The 18,155-nt window shown below is 44.5% G+C and overlaps 1 protein-coding gene across 1 annotated transcript in view; it reads left to right on the top strand.

Moving 5' to 3' along the window:
- Window positions 1-4,173: 4,173 nt before the first annotated feature.
- Window positions 4,174-18,155, top strand: part of OTULIN (OTU deubiquitinase with linear linkage specificity) — a 33,616-nt gene continuing 19,634 nt past the window's right edge. Inside the window, exons 1-2 of the mRNA XM_079791375.1 lie at window positions 4,174-4,490; window positions 13,027-13,103. Coding sequence (XP_079647501.1) covers window positions 4,315-4,490; window positions 13,027-13,103 — 253 coding nt within the window. The 5' untranslated portion in view covers window positions 4,174-4,314. The remainder of the gene's footprint in view (window positions 4,491-13,026; window positions 13,104-18,155) is intronic.

Below are 18,155 nucleotides of genomic sequence, written 5' to 3'. Positions count from 1 at the left end.
ATGCTTACCCTGCTGATAGTATATAATAGTTAATTTTAGTTCAAGCTGTTGTTACAATAAAAGCCAAAGGAGGCAGGCGAACAGGGCTACTTGGTGGCGATAGCCAAGCAGTCCCTTAGCCCTCTCTTTCACAGAAACGTGCGTCAGAGTAATCATTCATCCGTCATTCAGGGTCTGCCGGTCAGCTCCAGCAATGGGCTTCTCATAATTTCTTCTAAGAAACTCTAATTTAGCTTTTGACTTATTTAGTTCAATATACTTGCTAATATTTTATTTCTGTAATGTTAATAAAAATTTTTAGCATATCCCAATATACATACATATTAAAACACACACATGTACCTTTGTGTTAATGTATTATGTATGCTATCAAACATATACACAATGGACATTTTTAAAAGATTAAAGATGGAATAATTAACATTTAAATTTAAAATTTTCCATTGAAGTTCAAAATAAGAACAGTATAACCAGATATTCATTATTGTGGAAAGTCTCGGTTTAACACTGTAACATGGCTATTTGAGTTTGATTTTTTTTCCTAATAGGCTTTTTCTTTAATAGTTTTAGATTTATGGAAAAATGGAGGATATAACAGAGTTCCTATATACCTTGCACCTAGTTTCCCCCATTATTAATGTCTTATATTAACATGGTACATTTTTTATACTTAATAACCAATATTGAGTCATTATTATTAACTAAAGTCAATGGTTCATTCAGACTTCCTTTAACCTAATGTCTTTTTCGGTTCCAGGATCCCAACCAGGCCATCACAGTGGGTCCCCAAAGCCATCTTGTGGTTAACTTCCCAGTTTCATATCATTTATGATAGGAAAAGACAACCAATTAAACAGTTAAGCTTTTCTAATCCTTTCGGGTAAAATGTTGTATCTAGAATATATTAGCCCAGCCGGCCTGGCTCAGCATCAACCTATGAAGCAGGAGGTCACGGTTTGATTCCTGGTCAGGGCTTATGCCTAGGTTACGGGCTCGATCCCCAGTGAGGGGCAGGTAGAAGGCAGCCAATCAATGATTCTCTCTCATCATTGATGTTTCTATCTCTGTCTTCCTCTCTAAAGTCAATAAAAAATATATTTTAAAAAAGTTAATTTAAAAAAGTAGAATATCTTAGTGGGCCCATATCAATAAATTGAGTCTGATAGCACTTTATAATTCTTCATCTTGATCCCTTCGTTATATTCCTAGAGATGCTACAGCAAAGTACCACAAACAGTGGCTTAAAACAACAGAAATTCATTCTCTCCTAGTTCTTGAGGCTAGATATCTGAAATCAGGTTGTCAGCAGGGCTATGCTTCTTTAAAGGCTCTTTGGAATAAACTTTCCTTGCCCTTCCCTAGCTTCTACTGGCTCCCCACAGTTCTTGGCTTATAGCTACTTCATTGCAATCTCTGCTTCCATCTTCACACATCCTTCTTCCTCTGTGTCTATATATCTCTTCATCCTCTCATCATATAAGGACACTGGTCCTTAGATTTAGGGCCCAGTCTAATCCAGCATTACATCATCTTAACAGATTAAATCTGCAAAGACCCTATTTCCAAATAAAGTGACATGTGGTTCCAGATGGACATGAATTTTGGGTGACAATATTCAATCCAATATAATCCTATACTTTTACTATCCATAAGATATATAATTCATATATTCTTTCACTTGCTGTGATTTTTGGGCATGTGTATTTATTCCTATTTAAAATAAAATTAAAAGGGGAAAATACCCACAATCCTTTGCCTTAAAATGCAAATATTCTTTCCATCCAGTTTCTCCCTTTAGTGCACACTATCATGTAGTCTTTCTATGCTGGTTTCCCAGTCTTGCCTGTTTCCAATCTTTTCTCTAACTGCAAACAAAATGATCATCCAAAACAATCCTTCCTGTGTTTCAACAAGGATCAAGCACAGGCTCCCTGGTTAGCCTAAGGTGGCTTTTCATGATCTAGTTTCCAGCATCCTTTTTCCAGTTTCATCTATATATATAAAACCCTAATATGCAAATAGACCAAACTGCGGAACAACTGAACAACCAGTTGCTATGACGTGCACTGACCATCAGGGGGCATGTGTGGAACGTGGCAGGCATCGGCCACGCAGAACATGGTGGGCGTCGGCTGTGGCGGGATGATGGAGCAGGTGAGCAGGGGCACCAGACCAAGGTGGGGCGCTGGTCGCTGTCATCAGGGCGAGCCTCTGGTGGTTCCTGAAAATTTTTTGCTCCCATGCACCACAGCCCTGCCTGGCATTCTCACCTGCTGCTGGCGCCCGGCGTTGGCCCTGATTGCTCGGCACCATCAGAGGGTGTGAGCAGCAGCTGCCTGCCCCAATCACCCCCAGGGCTTCTCTACCTCCCCCTGCTCCTGAGGGGCTATTGGGGCAGGCAGCCGCCTCCTGCTGCCAGCACATTCCTGCTTGCACCGGCAGCTGGCTCTGGAGCCACTGCTCATACTTGCTGCTGGCACCCGGCGCCGGTCCCAATCGCTCAGTGCCATTAGCGGGTGTGAGCAGCGGCTGCAGGCCCTGATCGCTCCTGAGGGCTTCTCCACCTCCCCCTGCTCCTGAGGGGCGATCAGGGCAGCAGCCGCCGCTCGCACCTGCTGACTGCACCAGCCCCAATCGCTCTGGGAGCAGTGGCGGGGGTGGAGCAGGGCTGCCAGCAGACAGGGGACCAGGGGCTGTGGCAGGAGGGGCCAGGCGGGGGCGCAGAGGATGGGCCGAGACCCGCCCCTCTGCCCATCGCAGCCCCATGGCCCACAGTTCCTTTCAAGGTACATGAATTTGTGCACTGGGCCCCTAGTCTTGCAATAAAATCGCCTGCTACCTAGTTTTTGCCCCAGAATATTTGCAGGTTTCTCAATTGCCATGCCATTTCCTCCTTCTGTATCCTGGTTCTGCACTGTTTGCTTGATAATGCCCCTTGCACCCATGACTGCTGCTCATGTGTAGAGGCTATAGAGACAGAAAGGAAAGTAGCGGTTGTTGTCTGAGGTTATGGTGGTGAGAATGAAGACTGATCACAAACAGGCATGAAAGATATTTTTGGAGTGATGGAAATAGTCTAAAATTAGGTGGTGGTGATGGTCGTACAACTCTGTATATTTATTAAAACTCGTTGCATTGTACATTTAAAATGAGTGAACTTTATGGTGCTTAAACAATAAGCTGTTTTTTTTTTTTTTTTTAAAAAAAGAACTGGGTAAAAAATAGTTGTCTACTCTTTTGGATTGTAGTCAACATATACAAATAACATAGTTAACTTAAGAATTAAAAAAAAAAATAGAGCACCCAGTGCATTCAAAATGATTCTCAAATCTAAAGGAACAAAGGCTCCCATTAGATATTAAAATATACTGAACTGCAAGAGGGTGACAAAACCGGTCAAGAAAAAAAAAATCAGATTTACCTGCTTCTTTGCTAGAATGGGAGATCTTAAAAGTGCAGGCATTTCACTATCTGATCTTTGAAGTCCTGTTAATATTTTCCTTTTGCTCTTGTTCCCCTAAAATCAAATTTTCTACTTGAAAGAATACAGTCCCAGAACACACAGGGCCGCGCCTGCCCAACTGCCCAGTGGAACAGGTTCGCCCTTCCCGCCCTCAGGCAGGGGAGGGGCCGTAACTTCCAAGCCCTCGGACCACGGGCAAAGGTCCTCCGGCCTGGGGGGCGGATCGTGACGGCATCTCTCAGGAAGGGCCGGCTGGGAAGGGCCGGCAGGCCGCGCCTCACTGTCTGCCCACATCCCTCTCTTTACAGTTGCGGAAACGCGGGTGGGCGCAGGGCGACACTCGGAAGCCCCGAGTGACACTGAAAGGTGCCCAAACACACACGTCAGCGCCCTTCACACCTCGGGCCGGTTTCCCTCCTCCTCCTCACCGAGGACGCGGCCCGCTGGGCTCCCAGTCCTCCCCATCTTCTTTCCTCCGGGGCTGCCCGCGACCCACCCCCCGCCCAAAAAAGGAAGACGCACCACACATTGTGGGGCAAAGTGACCGCTCCAGGAGGCGGAGCATGCGCAGTGGCGACGCCGCTTCGGACGCCTCCACGTCGCGCTCCGCCGCGCAGGCGCAGGCCCCGCCCCGTGGACTCTCCGCCCTCCCGGGCCGCGCCCCCTCCGCGGGGGTCAGAGGCCGCGGGGCGGGCGGTGGTGACGCGCGCGGAAGCGCCCTGGGCCGCCTCGGAAGCCGGCGGGCAGCAGAGCGGCGGCGGCGGCCACGGCCGGGCGCCCCGACGGCAGGGGCCCCGTGTCGCTCGGAGGCGCTGACCCGCTGCGGCCCCGCCGCCGTCCTCGGCGGCCCCATGAGTCGGGAGACCATGCCCCAGCCGGGAGCCTGGTTGGGCGCAAGCTGTGCCGAGAAGCTGGCGCGGGAGGCGGGGGCCGTGTCTCCGGGCCCCGGCAGAGCCGCCGCGCGGGAGGGCGGGAAGGCGGCGGCCAGCGGGCAGCCGCGGGCCGCGGTGCGGTGCCCGGCCGAGCAGTAAGTCGCAGGGCGCGGGAGGTGGGAGGGGGCGCCGGGCTCGGTCCCCTCCGGGAGGCCGGGCGTGGGGTGGGCTGGGCTGGGGAGCAGCCGGCAGAGGGCCCTGCGGACCCTCGGTTCTAAGTAAGGTAGTCGGGGCAGCGGCGTTTGAAGACGGTTGTAACCAGCGTACCAAAGGTTTTTCCGGAGGGACCCTCTCCCAGTTATGGTCACCTAGTGCCTCCCCCCCTTTATTGTCTGTCTGCTAACTCTGAAGTGTAAGAAAGCGCCAGGAACGTGGGAAACAAGCCCGAGAAGGAAGCGCACTGTGTTATAGCGAACACCCCGCGGGTTTTTCCTCCAACCTGGTAGGAACAGGGAGCCACGCGGCAGGTGTGTTCTTGAAGGCAAGTCGCCGCTTGGTGAGCGTCCCACCTGTTGCTGGACTTCGCGCGGAGTCTGATCCAATCTGGCCGCTTGTTAACGGCTTACCAGATGTCCCCCATTCGTTTTAAATACGGAAGGCGGTGCGGGTTAGATCCATTCCTGACGGAACTGTGAAAAAGCGGCATCAGTCAGGAGCGTTTATAGGTTCTGCAAGGGGGTGGGGGTGGAAGCAGAATACACAGCTGAAGGCTGAAACTTATCTACCCTTTCCAAGCCCTAAGCACATGTAAATGCCTTTGAATTCCCAAATTGAGGAAAGCATTCCGATAACCGGTTTGACAGATAACGTAATTGGCAGGAAAACTGAATTGTAAAGTGTGTTTACATGCTTTTTTTAAAAAATGAAAGTTTTGCATTTCCTAAAAAGGGGTCCTTTGCAGGATTGTTAATGCATCTTTAGGTTATTGTAATACTCTCCTTTGCGTGGTTCTTTACATTCTCATTTATTGAGCACCCAAACCCTTTTCGATGTAATTATCCACACTTAATGAATGGCCACTGGGAAGTATTTAGAGTAGGAGGTTTCACACTCTGGCCCCCAGGAGTGAGGAGGTAGGTAACCTTGGTAAAGCTGGCCAGGTAGGTGTTCTCTGTTTGAGGGTAGTCTTAAGTTTCAGCCTATAAGTTGGCTTTTCTATATTAAAAAACAAACCGATATTTGGACTTTTGTATGAAATGTCCTAACTTTAAAATATACATATTTTTTAATTGAAACCAATAACAGGTCCATGTGTGAGCTGATGTGACCTGTGGCTTCAGTTTTGCTCCTTGAGTTGGAGACCTCAGACTCTGCAGCCTGTAAAATAGGAGCGTCCTCTGCCTCGCCCCCTCCCCCCTCCCAGCCCCTGCGGGTGCCTAACTGCTGCCACCTCACTTCTGCCCCCCTCTAATGGCCTTGGCACGCCGATGCTGCTCCTCAGCCTCTGCAGAGCAGTGTCGTGCCCCTTGGGTGATGCAGAAATTATGAAGTGAGCATTATGTTCCCGAAAGTATACATAGTTATTTGGCAGCTTTTCCTGCTGCGTGTGGTCCCCAGAGTCTGCGTACCTGGGGAAATGGGTCATGGTGTGGAAGGCGCGCTCCTTCCTGATGAAAAGGTTTTGCGGCCTCTTCTGCCTTCTGCCAGGAGAATTACAGATTTAGAGCTGAAAGGAATCTAAAAAGCTCAGCCTGGGTTTGTCATTTTACACATTAGGAAACTGAGTTGCAGCTCGATGGGTACAGTTTGCCCAGGGAGACGCAGGGAGTAGGTTTCAAGGCCAAGTTCCCTGATGCCTGGGTGGGAACCTCCTCCAGTCTCTGGCTTCCTCAGCAAAGCAGGCAGAGGGTCATGAATTCAGACAGCAAACTTCAGATTTTTGTTTTCCTGGACTAGATGTTTCATTTTGTGGTTTATTTAGAGCTTAATTTCTTTTTCTTCCTGCTTTTGTTGTCGATGTTCTTATTCTCTTTAACGCATAAGCGAACAAGAGGGAGCAAGGAAAGGAGGTGAAGTTAACTTAAGGTGTCACCAACTGCCGAACATCACATCTTATATTTTTGAGCTTTCTTGCCAATTATATAGGCAGTGAGGCGATTTCTGTTTGCTCTGTGATATTTTCTTAAGGGCTAGAGAAACTGCGTCTTATAAACTGCTTATTTTATAGTTTGCAATATAATGTGTGCACATCAGTTCTTACATGATGAAATATGCAACCTAATAGTGTAATGTCTGAATTACAACCTAAAATACTTTTAAATTGTGTTTTTCTGTCATTGGAGCCAACTCTGTTCATCTCACCCAAAGAATTGGGTTTGCCCTGCACAGGAATTTGAATAAAATATTTGTACCTGAATATATGAAATAGCATAAAACTACAGATGTTTTGAGATACCTTGCAGTCATTTTTAATGCATTCTATAGACAGTAATTATGAGTACAAACCATAGCCCAGCTTTATAGCCATCAGTCATTTCAGATGTGTCTCTTTGAAGTGTGCAGTCATTCATATGGGAAGGGATGGATCCTTACCTAGGCAGTGCTGTAAGATACTGATTCTTTTAGACCAGCGATTTTCAACCAGTAGGCTGCAAGAATTTCTAAAACATGCAGTATCTGACTATTGAGTCAAGAGCACTGACCTCTTTCCCCTTTGATTATCAAATGAAAAATGACAACAGCTACCCTGGCCGGTGTGGCTCAGTTGGTTGAAACATTGTCCCGTATACCTAGTTTCGAGTACAGAAGGCAACCAATCAGTGTTCTCTCTCACATCGATGTTTCTCTCTCTCTCTCTCTCTCTCTCTCTCTCTCTCTCTTTCTCCCTCTCCCTCTCTCCCCCTCCCTCTCCCTCCCTCCCTCTCTCCCTCCCTCTCTCCCTCCCTCCCTCCCTCCACCCCCCCCTTTCTCTCTCTTCCTCTCCCTTTTCCTCTCTCTAAAATCAATAAGCATATCCTCAGGTGAGGATTAAAGAAAAAAATAATAGCAGCCAATACAACAATAGCATCCAATGTGGATGATTAAAAAAAATTATACCTATATTTTTTTGTCAGATCAGTAAAATATATTTTTTGGTGTACTGAAGAATTTTAGTAATTAGTTGGGTGTGCCATTAGATGCAAAAGTTCGAAAATTGCTGCTTTAGACTAAGTTCACTGCATTTCATAAGGGAGAGAAGTACAAAGAATGACATAAAAACCATATGGATAAGCTACTTTGTAAATCTTTTCCCCCTTCATCCCTCTCCCTTCTTTTCTTTCCTTCTTAGTTCTTTTGAGGTTGACTGGCCTCCTCCCCCACCCCCCTTAAGCCCTGAGGATGGCTCCTGAGATGAGCCCCATTTAAATACCTCGTAGGTCAGATCAGATTCAGTTGGCTTTTTTTTTGGATGCTTCTTCATTGCTTGTATCATCAGCAGGTCTCTTGTGCTTCATCTCCTGCTCACCCCAGTCCTACATTTGAAACTTACGCTATGTCCGTGTCTTTGCTTAGGGAAGTGAGAAGCGGGACTGCTTTGTGGCTCTTCTCTGCCCACCTGCCTCGTGGTGGGACAGGGTTTGAATCTGCGGTCCACGGGCTGGCTGTGAACTCCTGAAATTGAAGGCAACTCTTTATGTGTATTTATGTGTTTCTGGGCTGAGATTCTGATGAAAGCTGTGGCTTCTCAAAAGATCTGTGAATAACAACAAATTGTTAAAACATTGTTCTTGGGTGCTGCTAAATATACTACTGTGCCTTTGTGTTTTCCCACCCAGCTCACACCTCAGGAGCTTCTAGGGGCTATATTTGATGGGGTATCAGCTGTGCCCTCCTGCCCCTCCCCTCACCTGGATGTAGAGCCAGCTTCAGAGTTTAGAGCTTAGATATCTCACTGCTGAGGGTTCAGGGTCGTCCCCATACACCTCTGGAAGTCGCGTGGAGAATCGTGAGCCAGTCACGGAAAGTCCAGTTGCAGAAGGGTGGTGGGATTTTGGCCTGGGTGCTGGTACTTTCCTGCATCTGATGTGTTGTCCACCCATCTGTACAACTGGTAAGCGGTGGAGAAGGGCTCGGCTGAATGGTCTTTGCTTTTCCTGTGTGGGAAGGAGCATTGGTGTCACGGTGGTTGACACTGTCTCACCAGCACTGCCTGGCCCACTAGTCTCCCAGGACAGGCCACGTTAAGCATGAACTGCAGCGTTCAGGTTAAGAGAGCTGAACAAATCATCTTCATCTTAGCTTTTTTAGACAAGGGGAAGTTGGTGCATGTGTTCATAATGGTGAGGGGTTAAAATGCTGTCTTGTTAGCTTTGCATCAGCATTGACTTTTTTCATGTTAGATCTTACTTGTATCAGAAATTGAAAAATTGGCTTCACAGAAATGTGTTCTGCTTCACTGAGCTCTGTGTTTTTAGTTTATAGCTTTTGTTTTTAGGAATAGTGTAATTTTGTTTCTATGTAGTAAGCATTTTTAAATTAAGTTTTCAAAAATGTATTGTTATGTAGGTCTTTGAACAGCAAGAGGAAGCTTATAATTTAGAATGAAATGTCATGTAACTTTCTCAATGGTGTATGTTGCCTTAATATTAATAAAATATGTTACCTCTAGCATAAGAGAAAATGGGAACTTGAATATACACACTTTAAATAACATTACGGTGCTAAACCAAACATTTTCTAAGGAGGAGTTGCTAACAGTTTGGTTTTAAAATTTAATTCAACTGTATAATTGAGTGTGATTCACATGCCATGGTTCCCAGGAAATCAAGTCACGTTTATGACTGTCTTACTTTTCTTTACTAGTACTAGTTCCAGAGGGAACTTTGCTGTGGTAATCATTTAAGTCTTTGTGCTTCAGTGGCCTCTTTTGTGCCAAATGGTAGACATCCCCCCCTCCCCCATTTGGCACTTACAAAAGATTGGCACATTTCTGAAACGGTAACATTTTATTTATCATTTAATATCCTTTTCCTATTATTGTTTCACTATTTTCCTTTCCCATAACAAAAATTCAAACCTCTAGCTATTTTAGATTCACAGCTTTAAATACAATTTCATTTTGTTATTTTCAGCTTTAATATTTTGATACTTAAAAAAGTTAAAACAAAAGTTTATTGAGTGAAGTATTTTCTTTAATAAAATTAGTTTTTCTTGCTCTCACACATCTCTTTTTCTAGTTGGTAGTCCTTATGTTGAATAAATATCTCATTCTGGCTATTAAATGTCTTCTTTTTAACATATTGATTGAGCTTTATTGCTTAAACTTAAAAATTACCTTCTCTACAAGGAAATACAGCTTTAGGATAATTTTTAAGGTGGCCTTTAAAGGCCATATTACAATTTTCTTGGTGACCTTAGAAAACTAGCAAGTGTCCTTGGTGGCCATGGAAGTTAGCAAATATTTGTGCACAAGATCTGAATGAAATCGAATTGTGGCTAAAGTAATTTGAATATACTCTGGGCCCCGTTCATCAATTTCTGCTTTGTTTCTTTTGTATATCCTGAAACACTGCCTTTTAAAAAATTTCCAACTAGAGGCCCCGTGCATGAAATTCATGCATGCACTGGGGGCGGGGGGCGGTCCTTCAGCCTGGCCTGCGCCCTCTCCGGGCGGGACCCCTCGCTCCTTACCGCCTGCCTGCTCACTGCTCCTTACTGCTCGGCTTGCTGCTCCTTAGTGCTGCTGTGGAGGTGGGAGAGGCTCCTGCCACTGCGCTCACCAGTTGTGAGCCTGGCTTTTGGCTGAGCGTTGCTCCAGCTGTGGGAGCTCACTGACCACCAGGGGGCAGTTCCTGTGATGAGCGTCTGCCCCCTGGTGGTCAGTGCGCGTCATAGCGACCAGTCGTTCTGGTCGTTCCTCCATAACGGTCGCTGGGCTTTTATTATATAGATAATCTCACTTTCTGTTTCTGTCTTCCCTTTGATTTCTTTCTGTTCCTCTCTTGTTGGCCTTTGTGGGAATTTGTATTTGTGACTGGACTGAGAAATGTTTGTTCAGAGAACCCCATCTGGGCACTGGTATTGTGATTGCACTTTGGTTACTTTGTAGATTGAAAAAGAAGAGGACAAAGTGTAGCCAAATGTGCATGTAGCACAGCTACAGAATTTCCCTGGAGGTAGAATGTTTAACGACTAATAGATTCCTGGTCTGTTAGAAGTAAGAACTGGAAGAGGAACCATGTAGATCAGCGATTTTCAACCTGGTGCCGCAGGAATTTTAAAACATGTGATACCTATTTTGTCAAGGGCACTGACCTCTTCTCCCTTAGATCGTCAAATAAAAAACTGACAACAGCCAACACAAGAGTAGCTGTCCAGTGTGAAACAATCAAAATGATACCTATTTTTTTTGTCATATTGGCAAAAAATACATTTTTTGGTGTGCTGCAGAATTTTACTAATTAGTTTATGAGTACTATAAGATAATGTAGGTCATTTAGATCTTATCCAGTCTTCTCTTTATGAAGACGAGAGAACTGAGGACAAGATTAGGTCAGTGCTTGCCCAAAGAGATGCTTCTGTAATATTTTGAAAGTGATTCACTTGAGTGCTTGTGTTATAGGATCAGAATTTTTCACATTTGATCAAGCTCGGAACGTGGCCCGAAAGATATTAAATTAGCAAAAGAAGAACTAACACATTTAGTCACTTTTTATTTTAGGTGTTTGATGTATAGGCTCTGGGAATCTGGTTTCTGTTTGTTTTGAACTCTGGCACAGGCTCCATGGGTGACATCACACCTTTTACTTGAAATCTGACTGGAGCCAGAGTATGTGGAAAGTACCTTTTCCCTAATATGACCCCTCAACCCCAGAACATTAAAAAAATCAGCCCACACATACCCCAGCACCTTTATTTTAGAGAGAAAAAGGGGATGAGAAATGATTATTTTTTATTAATACTTTGAACCAATGGATATAGTATGAGAATTAATAGGAATAGCTAACTTTGAGTGCTGAATATTTTACATTGTCTCTTCCCATAATAACCCTTTGAGGTGGGTATTCTTACTGTCCTTGGTTAAATTTGGGCGCTGAGAGGTGTAGTTACTTTAGTTCCACAGTCATACATATGGCTGATAAGGGCTGCAGTGAGGACCTTTTAACTCTGGGTTCCCACTCCAGCCATGGCACTCTACAGCAGGGTCCCCACATAGTACATGTCCTGCTGTGGTAGGCCCATTGCCCGTCAGGCAGAGGGAATGGGGAGAGCCAATCACAGGTTGTGAAAGTGCTTGGCTGGGAAACCTTGGACTGGTGTGGGTGTGTGTAGGGAATCATGGAATACTGGCTAGACTGGTAGGTTAAGTCCACATTTTAGACTTTTCTGCTTATTTGGGAGCCATTGAAGAGTTTCAGGTGGGGTGGGGAGAGGCAGATACATTAGATTCCCCACCTCTCTCAGCATACCTTCATCTGTCTCTCTCTCCCCTCACCCCTTTCTCTTCCAGCTGTACTAGGGCATGGAGAAGGAGCAGGGGGAACTAAGGGAAGTGGGGATGGGAGTATTTCAGTCATTCACTTAATTCCTTATTGTTTATTGACCTATTAACTCCTCCTTCCTGTGTGTCATTGTGCCTGGAGCCTCCTGTCTTGTGTGAGGATGGGGGTGTGCTGTCATCGGGAAGGAGTATAGGGAATTGAGGACCTGATCACTCCTTGTGTGTATATCAGTCAGTTTTCTTGGTCTCAGTTCTCACTGTCTCCTGTACCTTCTGAAGTACTTGGCCTTTCTGGGGTTCTGCAGGGTTTACTGGTCTTCCCTTCAACAGATGTCCTTCCACAGGCAGCAAGGCTTCCTGTCCTTCGTCATTTATTCCTCCTCTGTCCACTTTTGGACTTTCACATGTCTTGTGGTTTTAGCAAAGATAGTGTTTCTGTTTCATCTCAGCCCATCATTGTCAGGTTGTGGTGTAAGTTGAGGGGGAGAGAAGGCACCCTAAAACCCAAAGTCCCATCATCTTTGTCTAGCACCCTTGTCTCCCTTTTCTAGTACTTAGTAGGTTCTTGTTAGTTCGGTAAGTGAGATTAGAGACTCTTTAGGAAACTATTATATAAGTACCAAGTCAGTAGCAGTGGCAGCAGTAAGAGTATGTGAGACAGTAGGGATATGCTCAGCGGAACATGAATATGAGGGTCATAGAGCAGAGGGAGCCTTGGAAAGTATTATTTTTTTTTAGCTCTGGTGACTTGTAATAATTGATATTCGCCTATTGTTGTTATTAGAGTAGCTATTGTCAAGTTTGCTTGTGACATTAAGGTGGGCCATCGGCCTGCATACCTATATGAACACTTTTAATAGCACTGTATTTATTCTTGGAACTTAATAGACTATGACAGTGCTTCATTGATAAGACACATGCTAAGATGCTTACATGTGCAGATGAGGCATTAATAGACTTGTAATTAAAATGGCCTCAGAGCCAGGTGGCAAATAGAGTGATGTAAAATGTCTCATTTGAAGTAAGAAACTCTGAAGTGGAATGATAGAAACATGAGTATCTAAGATGAAAGACCCATATTTTATCAGATTGTCATTAATATGAAAAAAATTAAACTTTAAATGTCTTACCAATTTTTAAGTACCTGCATTTGTGATAAGAGGGAAATTCAGTGCAACAGCTTTGAAATGTCTCATTTGGTGTGATTTCAGCGAGGAGGACATGTATCGTGCTGCGGATGAAATAGAAAAGGAGAAAGAGTTACTTATACATGAAAGAGGGTTATCAGGTATGTTTGGAATTGTTTTATTTATTGTTTTATTGCTCTACTGTTTATAGTAGAAAATGCTGTTAAATCCGTATATCCATTCATAAAATATTAAGATATACTTCCTAGGGGGTATGCATATGGTCTTAGCTGCCTGCAATTATTCATTTTGTTAAAGTCTGGTGAGTATTGTTTCCTGAGGTCTTAACATTTTATTGAAAGTATTCTTTTCATGCCATTTTTGCACCCATCAGGATTTGTTGAATCTCTTGACACCACCCTATCTTAGTTCTTGATTTCCTTACATTCTTGGAGGGGGAGTTTGGATTTGCAATGCAGTTTTCATTTCACATGGGAAGACTAATAGAGAAGAACTGTGTCTTTGCATCAGATGGCCATGCGGATTTGACTGACTTGTAAGAAAGAATGATCATGGGATTGGTAGCACTAATTCTCTCGTTTCATGATTTTGTGTCCATGTTTCTGCTCAGTCATGCCTGCTCTTCTCACCCCAATCAGGGCCCTTTGACCCATCATTGCTGCTAGAGCGAGGCATTACATCCTGGCCTCCTCTACTGTGGGCACAGCCAGAAGGGCTGTGTGTGAAGTACTTCCTTACTTGTGTAGGAGCTGAGTGGGGATGCTCCAGTTGGGGATTTGTCATAGATCAGGCACAAGTGGCATTTTCTCTCTTACTCCCAGTGTAATGTGTGTGTTCTAGTGGTTTGTTTTGAGAACTAGCTTCTGTTTATTTTATGGTTAACAAAAGCATTACCGTTTGTGTAATTTGGAAAAAATGATACAAAGTGGGGTTTTGTTGATGGTTTTCAAGTCTTCCTCAACTAGGAATTGGTGAAACTCCTCACTGGTAGCCATAGGAGATGTTCTTTGTAGGGGCCTAGTCAGATGTATTCTTGGGCCACACTGTTCTAGTCCTCCATGAAATTGCTGAGGACGCTTGGTTTCTACTGCTGCAGAGTTCTTATTAGTCATACTAGAGGCCCAGTGCACGAAATTCATGCACTCAGGGGATGGGGGGGGGGTTCCTCAGCCTGGCCTGCACCCTCTTGCAGTTCGGGAGCCCTCGAGGGATGTCCATCTGACAGCTTAGGCCTGCTCCCTGTGAGCCCGGCTTCTGGCTGAGCGGCACTTCCCCGGTGGGAGCGCACTGACCACCAGGGGGCAGCTCCTGCGTTGAGCATCTGCCCCCTGGTGGTCAGTGCATGTCATAGCGACCGGTTGTTCCACCATTCGATCAATTTGCATATTGGCCTTTTATTATATAGGATTCCTGAGGAAGAAATGATTCTTTGGCTATTGTGCATTCCTGCTACATTTGCAGAGACCTCACTTTCTCCTTCACTCTGAAGGCTCTTCTTTGCCTGCCAGTACAGCCCTAATGCAGGCAGAGTTTAGCTTTTCAGTGGGCCTGGTCACTTCCAGCGTTAGTCTGAGATTAAAATGGACCCCTTTATATTCTTTCTTGCATCTCAGCCCTCTGGGTTTATTTAGTGCCCTCCTGAAATAACAACCTTTGGAAGGGCCTCTGTAAGGATCTGTTGGTGGGAAGCTCTGTATGTTTGAAAATTTTATTTCACTTTTTTTCTTGAGTAACTCCAGATGAATAGTTGTTGCCTATAATCTTTTTGAAGAATATTTTATTTTGTTGTCTTCTGGTTTCTGTTGTTAGTTAAAACACTGCGGTCAGACTAATCCTTGGTAGAAAATCTGCCTTTTCCTTCTTCTCTTTGTCTTAGGTGTTTCTCCTTGATAACTCTTTAAGTGTGGATTTTTTTTTTAACGTGTTGCTTGATATTTTTTTCTGTTTGCATTTCTGGGTGCCTAGTTTTCATCAGTTCGGGAGAATTCTCAGCTATTATCTTTATGAATATTGCCTTTTCTAGTTCTCTGTATTTACTCCTTCCAGAACTCTAATTAGATATTTGCTAGCCCCCATTCAGTCACCCGAGGCTCCCAATTACAGACGCTTTCATATATGTTTTTAATCTTGTAGTCTCTGTTGCATTCTAGATGGTTTATTCAGATCTATTTTCTCCCCTCCCCCCCTCCCCCATTTGCCTGGTCGTTTTTGCTAGTTTATTGTTCTCTGCTCATGTTTTTAATTTATTTCTTAAAGCATTTTAAACATACTCTTCTGGGTCTGGTAATTTCATTTTTAAAAAATCCTGATAGATATAATTATGCCATTTGCTATTTTCCTTATTTCTTTCTTTAAAGTTTGAATTATAAGCTCAGCTCTTGCATATCTGTGTAGAGTTCATGCAACTTGGCTTGAGTGTGAGAAAATTTGGCCTTGTTTCTGCCAGGCACCCAGGGTGTCACCTCCCTTGGGCCACTTTATATGAATTTTAGACTTATGTTTCCAGGGTCTCGTGGCTAATCTGAATTTATACTCTGTCCCTGTCTGAGAGCCGGCCTGTGGTTATGAATTCTCAAGTCAGAGTTCAGGTCAACAAGGTTTTCTTACGTTCACTCTTTGTTAGTGAAAAGGTTTCTTGCACCTTCTCCAGGGATCAGCATACTATGGCTCCCTAGCCAAACTTGACGTGCCACCTGGTTTTGTAGATAAAATGTCATTAGAACCTCTCAGTTACATATTGTCAGTGGTGGCTTTCATGCATGGTAAAGTGGAGTAGTTGTGACAGAACTTTATGGCCCCCAAAGCCTATGTTATTTACTGTCTGGTTCATTATAGAAAAGATGTGTAATTCTTGCCCTTTCCCCCCCAAATTTGTCTGGTCTTTTTTGATAGCTTATGCTGAGTCTCAGCTTTCTGGAGGGGTTCATCTGTAACTTCCCATCTCCCAAGGGTCTGATCTTTGACTTTGTCACCACATGGTGTTAAGAACCAGGCCTTTTGTTTGTTTCATCTCCTGGTTACCTTCTGTTTTTCAGCCCCTTCCCCCCTTTTCCCATTAGAAATGTTCTTTCTGCTAGTCAGTCTATGTGGTTGCAATTAAAGAAAGGAGCTGTTGTACATTCTAAGCTGCTTGCTGCCTGTCCTGCGCCTCCAGCCCCTGGCCTAGAGGTTGGTATTCAGTGGCTGTAGAGTCTGCCTCCCAAAAAACAGCAGCAGGATGGGAATTAAAGTACCATTTTGATCTAGCAGCTGTGCAGGTACCCGTGTCCTCACCCTCACTGCCTCATGTGCACATCTGACTCAGCACAGGATTGTGGCCTGGGCCTGGATTCTTGGCCAGGTGAGGTACCCTGCTTCTTCCCCTCAGGCCTGAGGGGTAGGCCTGCCTGCCCTGCCCAGGAGGCAGGTGTCATTTTGACATGTGCAGGAATGAGGACTGCAAGCGAGGAGAGGAGGAAGGCTGGACTTCCTTTCCTGGAGGCCTCTCCTGAGCAGGAAGCGTGCTCTGCCTGATGGGAGAACACGGCCCAGTAAATGTCCTTGACTCTGGACATTAGCAGTTCCTCATGGTTTGTGGGGAGGTGAATGGAAAAGCAGATACAAGGCAACTCTTTCCTCACTAAATAGATAGTAAAAAAATGTTTCTTGAATTTCAAGCAATAGGTCTTTATCTGAAGATTGGCTGTGCAGCATTGGCATTTGTGGTCTCTGTATAATGAGTAGGCGTCTGTTTCACCTTTAAGCCAATCCTGACTTATGCTACAAGAGTTGTCAGCTACATGTATCTATGTTGTCTGTATACGTGTTATTCCCCTTTTCATACAGGGTTTATTTTCTTTATAAAGGTATTCACCATGAGATTTTAAAAAATACAGTTCTTAATGTTTTACATTAAAAAAATTGATTTACCTGAACTACAGGAAGGGCTTAGAGGCTCCTTTTTTGTGCTCCTTAGTCATCTCAGCATCCATCACACCCTTGCTTGTGAATGCCTGTTGTCTTTTCTTCAGTAGTCTCTTTAAACCCATTCAGGACAAAATCTGGGTCGTAAGTCTTCATATTCCTAGCTCAATGCTTGATGTGTATTAGACACTCAGTAAATATTTGTTGAATGGAGCTGAATATAATATTTTTATTTTATGTCAGCTTCCTCTGGAGTGGATACATTGTAAGGTTCTTCTGTGTTTATATCCTAATTTCTTTGCTAACGTTTACTTCTTCAATAATTTAAAAAGGAAGTCAAAATATGCCTGAGAATTTACTTCCCTTTCTTCCTAAAACGTACACATAGATATACGCATGTGCGTGTATATGTGTAGACCACAAAATCCAACCCCAAACAATAAGGAAAACTAAAGGCCATTTTCTTACTATATCATTTGTCTGGTCATAAGTTGTATTTTTAATTTTGTTTTAGTAGAGTAAAATGAGGTCTGTGGTTCAACTAACATTGAGAGCCCTTTTAGTTTCTGACTTATTATCAATTATTGTAGTCTTTGGGGATCAGGGCAGGATATAAATTAATAAAAACAAATACATGTTTTGTTACTGAAGTGTTATCTCTTAGTATAATGGATGAGAAAAACTTATTACAAGTAATTAGATGTATTTTCTCATAGCTCAGACTGTTGTTTAATTGATTGGAACAATATTCGTGGACACCTGTGTCTGAGCAGCTGCAGGTTCTGGGGACACAGCCAGGAAATAAAATAAGCCCCTGCCCTCAAGGAGCTGTGTTTTACTCTGTGTTGTGGGTGTGTGTGTGGGTGTGGGTGTGAGTGTGGAGTGGGGTGGGGCGGGGCGGGGAGGGGGATATAGAAAAAGAAATATGTTGGGTGTTGATCATTGCCAAGAAGAAAAACAGTGTTAAGAAGAATATAGAGTGAAGGTGTGCGACATTATGATATAGGGGTCTCAGAGGTGAGCAGAGGCCTGCATGGAATGTGGGAGCAGGTGCCTAGGGAAGAGCCAGATGTGTTGGAGGAATACAGGGGAGGCTGCAGGTGGAGCAGGAGTTGTCTGTGAGGGGAGTGGTGAGAGCCAAGTCCAGAGAGACAGTTAGGCCAGGACAGCGGCCCTTGTAGGTAGTAAGGACATCAATTCCACTCCAATTGAGATGGGAGGCCCCAGGAGTGATGGATATCGTTAAAGTGCATCACTCTGGCTGCCATTCGGAGAATGGCTAGTAGGGT

This window comes from Cnephaeus nilssonii (assembly GCF_951640355.1).
Source record: "Cnephaeus nilssonii genome assembly, chromosome: 2".
NCBI classification, from domain to species: Eukaryota; Metazoa; Chordata; class Mammalia; order Chiroptera; family Vespertilionidae; genus Cnephaeus; species Cnephaeus nilssonii.
Note: the sequence above shows the minus strand (reverse complement) of the source record. Positions and strands in the feature narration are given on the sequence as shown.